At 30.0% G+C, this 5,216-nt stretch overlaps 1 protein-coding gene across 1 annotated transcript in view; it reads left to right on the forward strand.

Moving 5' to 3' along the window:
• The first annotated feature begins 3,040 nt into the window (after window positions 1-3,040).
• The window catches only part of LOC111615616 (protein krueppel-like), a 16,752-nt gene continuing 14,576 nt past the window's right edge, over window positions 3,041-5,216 (forward strand). Inside the window, exon 1 of the mRNA XM_023357027.1 lies at window positions 3,041-3,502. Within this exon, the coding sequence (XP_023212795.1) occupies window positions 3,285-3,502 (218 nt within the window). The 5' untranslated portion in view covers window positions 3,041-3,284. The remainder of the gene's footprint in view (window positions 3,503-5,216) is intronic.

A 5,216-nucleotide genomic window follows, 5' to 3' on the forward strand; every position in this document is an offset into this window, starting at 1 on the left:
CTTAATTGATATACATTATTAAACAAATCTACGAAAAATACAGTATAATCAAGCCTGGAAAGTACTTATATAGTTCCACCTGTATACCATCAATACCCGGAGCAGTACAGTTTTTCATAGTAACTAAAACCTTTTCCACTTCCTGTTCTGTTATCTCCAAATCCAGCACATCATCCTGCCAATTCACACACCAGTTATATACAGAAATATTCGGTAAATATTTTCTAAAGTGAAATTTCCTTGAAAAATAGACCACCCAATCAAGATTTCGAAGCTCATTATATTTAGTTTTAACAAAAAAATTAATGAATTGCCAGAACCGTTTACTGTCACCAGACGCTAAACTTTTATTAATCTTCTGTAGAAAAAAAAAAAAGCTTTTTCTTAACTCTACATAAATTGCGAGTCACATTACGTTCTTTAACAAAATTACAACTACACTATTCCCAATCTTTGCTCGTTTCATCATGTTCAAGGCCTGATTTCTTCTAGCAATACTCAACCTGCAATCTGTATCAAACGATGAAAAAATGGAAGTTCCAACTGGCCTTTGATACCAATCTGAAAATGAAAATTTAATTAAATAACCCAGGACTTCGAACTTCAAAACCGACTGACTATGAATCGCACACAATAACTTATTATATTTATGATTTACCATCTCATTACTTTCCACCAAAAAATTCTCTCTCATTCTTACCCGTAGGCCTTTTGAACGGTTCTCGTATTAAGTTTGCAATGTAAAACTACACTAACTGGGAAATGATTACAATATACTTTATCTAATACGGAAAAACTTGTTACAGTAGATAACCGAGTCAGCTTAACCAAGGTTAAATCGATTACATAAGTATAATAACATTTAGACACAGATGATTCTCTACAATTTAAAATTATATATCTCGCAGCTTCACAAAAATCCAACATAAATCTTTCACAGTTATTTATCAATGTATCATGTAATAGCTTTGACATCCAATTCTGATCAAGATCCTCATTACAATGATAAATCCATTCCTGTAGCTCCGCACAATGCGAGCATTAAACATGGCGTCGCTACAGCCACTCTATGTAGTGTGTTTATTTATTTATGAAGAAAAAAAGGCGATGTCTGTATTCTAGATCGTTGGGAATAACTATTCAAAAGCATTTTAAATATTATTGTTTATATTACTTTTTGTGTAGCCGTTACTCTATATGCCTGTAATTTTTAAACCGTTTGTTCTACATAAAATCTACAAACAAAATACAGTAGAACCTCGAAAACTCGGCCTAATGTGGACCGAAGGGTGGCCGAGTTTGTGAAAATGCCGGGTTATCGGGAATGGGGTTAAAAAAATAAGTACGAGTGTTTTCTCAGAAAATACTGTACTGTACTTGTATGTATTGTTTACTTGAGAATGTAACAGAGAATAAACTGCCCAAATACCCTTAAACAAAGGAAAAGTACGTCCTTTATGAAGGCATAGAGCCTTTACTACATGAAAATGAAAATTAATGAATACACTGTGTACAGTAATTTACCTGATAAGACAGACCTCAGAAAAATACTTTATGAGAGCTTTTATACTTTTATAAAGCTGTCTATAATGAAAACTAATTAACTAAGGATTTTTCTGCCCTGCCAGGGTGTGGCCTAGTTATCCGGAGTGCCGGGTTATCGAGAGCCGAGTTTTCGAGGTTTTACTGTATTTCTACAGCTATATTAATTGGAATAAAATAAATTACAGATAATGAAAATTTTTTAAATGTACTTCGTTTTATATAATTTATAGGGTTTGTTATTCTCTCACTTTAAAATCTCGTATTATTAAGCGTTATTTACATTTTGTGGCCACACAATCTTTCTAGTGTTCGGCATAGAAAAATTATTTTAAAAATTAATCAAACAATACAACACAGAATAACACTTTTGAACTTTATTGTTAGTATTTTGTTGTTGGAAAATGTTCGATTCAGAAGTCGAAAGTTAACAGAAGCGAGACTAGCAAAGCGCCGAATATCCCCGGCCAAACTAAAAAGGAATTTTGATCAGGGTACTTTCTTAATATTAAGTGCAATGAGTAAACAGGCTTAAAAACTTTCAGTTGCTACTATTTTATATTTTTGTACGGAAATTCGCTTGCATATTTTTGAAATTTTACATCAAATGGAAGACTTCACGTTGATTTATCAAATAAATTTTGCTCAGCAATGAAAATCATTTTGGGCAAGTATAAGTTATTTTGGTTAAAATAGAGAGATTAAAAATAAGGTTAAAATTTTTTTTTGATTCACTAACACAAGGAGTGTTTCTGTTTCAACACTTGGCGGGATTCCATCTTTACTTAGTTGATTTAAAATATTGATAAAAGCTCTAAGAATTAAATTTGGATATAAAAATTGTTTTCTAATATAAAAGAGATGGGGATAACGTGACTTTTTCAATATAAGATAACGTGCTGCTATGATGTGCCAGTTATTTGACATCGATTTAATTGTTTTAAATTCATATTTTTATTTCAGAATAAATCTTTATGATAAACTGGAAAATTGTACATAAAATTGAATATTTGTAGTAGTGATTTAATACTTTGACGTAATGCGTGCTACGTTTATCGAAACGTCATATGTATCTAACAATTATTTCCAATTGTTCTTTTTTTCCATTATTGGACTGGAGTGCAATAATAGAATCTCTCCAGAAATTCCGACTTATCTACATTGTACTTCGACGCTACTTTGAATAGGAATATCTCGAGAAGGTAAGTATTACTTCTTTTCTTGGTCTGTCATTAAAATTGAATTTCAGCAAACGAAAGACAAAATGAAAAATCAACAGTCATTGGGCAAATTGGAAGCAATAATCCGTCAAGTGATTAATTTTAGAATTTTATTGTTGCAAAATGTATTAGCAGATGTTGATTTAAATCGAAAATCGGGCCGTTGGAGGATTCGAAATGAATTTAGATATGTGATTAATCTATTTAAAATATCTCAATATTAATCACATTTTTTAAGTTTTAGAAAGTGAGGGACGAAATTAAANATTTTAGTTTAAGGAAAACTTGTGAGAAAAATGCAAATTACTTTTCTATCTGCAAACACAAGTTTTAACAATACTTTATAAAATAGTGCACTCGAATTTACATTTTTATATATTTGATTGAAATAATACATCGAGAGTTTAGATATCTTCATTTATATTTCACAGATTTTTTCGTAATGAAACAAGAAATGGGAAGTATCGATGTGGCAGTTGCCAGAAAGAATTCGTTTCGAAGAAAGGATTAAGATATCATCGAATGTTTCACACTGGTGAAGGGCTCCTGTCTTGCCAATTCTGTAATCGTCAGTTCAACTATTCCAGCAATTTGAGTAAACACGTCAAGATTCATACCGGAGAGAAACCCTTTTCCTGTGATCATTGTAAACGGAGTTTTACGCGAAAAGAAAGTCTGATAGGACATCTTCGTCTTCACACCGGAGAAAAGCCATTCTCGTGTGATTATTGCTCAGAAAAGTTTCGTTTTCAAGCTAGTTTAAAGGATCATATTATTAAACGTCATAAGAATTATAAATGATATTTTCTATGAAGGAAACGAAAAAATAAAAATGGATGAAAATGATCGCGTTGTTGGATTTGTTTGAAAATATATTCAATAAAATGTAAACCCACATATTAAACTTAAAAACAATAAATTTTGAAGTATAATTTTCATTGTAATTTTTGAATTGTGTTTAAAACGTTTTATTTTGTGGATGTAAACAAAATGTTTTGTAAAGTTATTTTTAATAAATGAAAATTTAATGAAAATAGTAAAAATACAACATCTTGATGGACGTTGTGGAAAACGGGAATGGTTTTCTGAAATCGAAACGCAGGTCCTCTTTTTCTACAGTTCAGTAAATAAAACAGTTGGAAAAGTATTCATTCTTTCTGCGTAATATCATAATCAAAGATTCTTGTATCTTATTTTACGCTTACAAAATTCGAAAATAAAGTAACAATTAAAAATTTTCTAATTTTTAATATTTCGCAGAATGTATTATTTAAAAATTTGGGCGTTTAGTTTCATTTAGAAGCAGAACGACTGCAATATTGTATGGTGCTTCACATAACGAGACAAAAGTTAAAGTGTATTTTCTGTCAAAGCGATTAAATAAGGTCGAAAGTACATTAAAAACGCCAACGTGTACCACCCGAAAAGGCCGGTAACTAATCTGAAACACTTATATGACCGTACATAAGGTCAAACCTGTGTTTTAGACTAGTTTCTAATATGTCCCGTTCTGGTATCGGGAATTTGTAATCAACCGAAATAGCTCGGTCGATTACAAATTCTTGACTCGAGAACTGTGATAAATTCGAACCCTCTCTTATTAAAGTTCGGTTAAGCAATGTCGTATAAATGGACGTTATTAATTTAAGATGCGAAGATATTTTCAATTTTCGAACGTTTTCGTTCGTTTCTCATCCTCTTCCTTTATATAAAATGACGACGGAATGACAAAACCGGTCATTCGATTTTATAAAATTTTACGACTTTAATTATTATTTTTATAAAATAAAATAAGTCAAATTATTCGAATACAAATTAAAGGAAATGGGATTAAAACGTTTTTGTAAAATTTACATTTAATTAATTAATCCAAACGATTGGGTTTTTCAGCTTAACTTTAAATATAAATTAATTAAGATTTTACTTTTTGCACAAATTTTCGTACTTATTTTGAATATTTTTTTAAATTTAATATATTTCATACACGAAAGGAATAATTAAATAAAATAGTTAAAATTTATCGTTTCTTTAGTGAATAATATAAATTTCAAATAAATTACTTTGCTTACAGACTAATAGAACGTGTAAGTTATATTGGTCTCATTGATACGAATTTATTTTTGGAATATTCGTGGTGTATATGTTACCGCTAAAGCTCGAAATTCGTTAATCTGCACATTACCTACTAGGCACTCCGTAAAGTGAAAATAAAATTTATGCTGGAACAACAGCAACGTTTCTGTACGCTTAAATTAACATAATGTTATTTATTTAATTTTCAATATCTAAAGAATCAAGTTAATACAATCAACAAATTAGTTGATTGAATCAATCATCAATCAATTAAAAAAACTTTAATACAAAAATCAAACGGTTTAAAATATTACTACAATTAGGGAAATGAATTTGCAAAACATATGATAAAATTGTACTTACTTATTAGTGCAATCTAAA

This window comes from Centruroides sculpturatus, unplaced genomic scaffold (assembly GCF_000671375.1).
Source record: "Centruroides sculpturatus isolate CEXI.00-Female unplaced genomic scaffold, Cexi_2.0 scaffold19, whole genome shotgun sequence".
NCBI lineage: Eukaryota > Metazoa > Arthropoda > Arachnida > Scorpiones > Buthidae > Centruroides > Centruroides sculpturatus.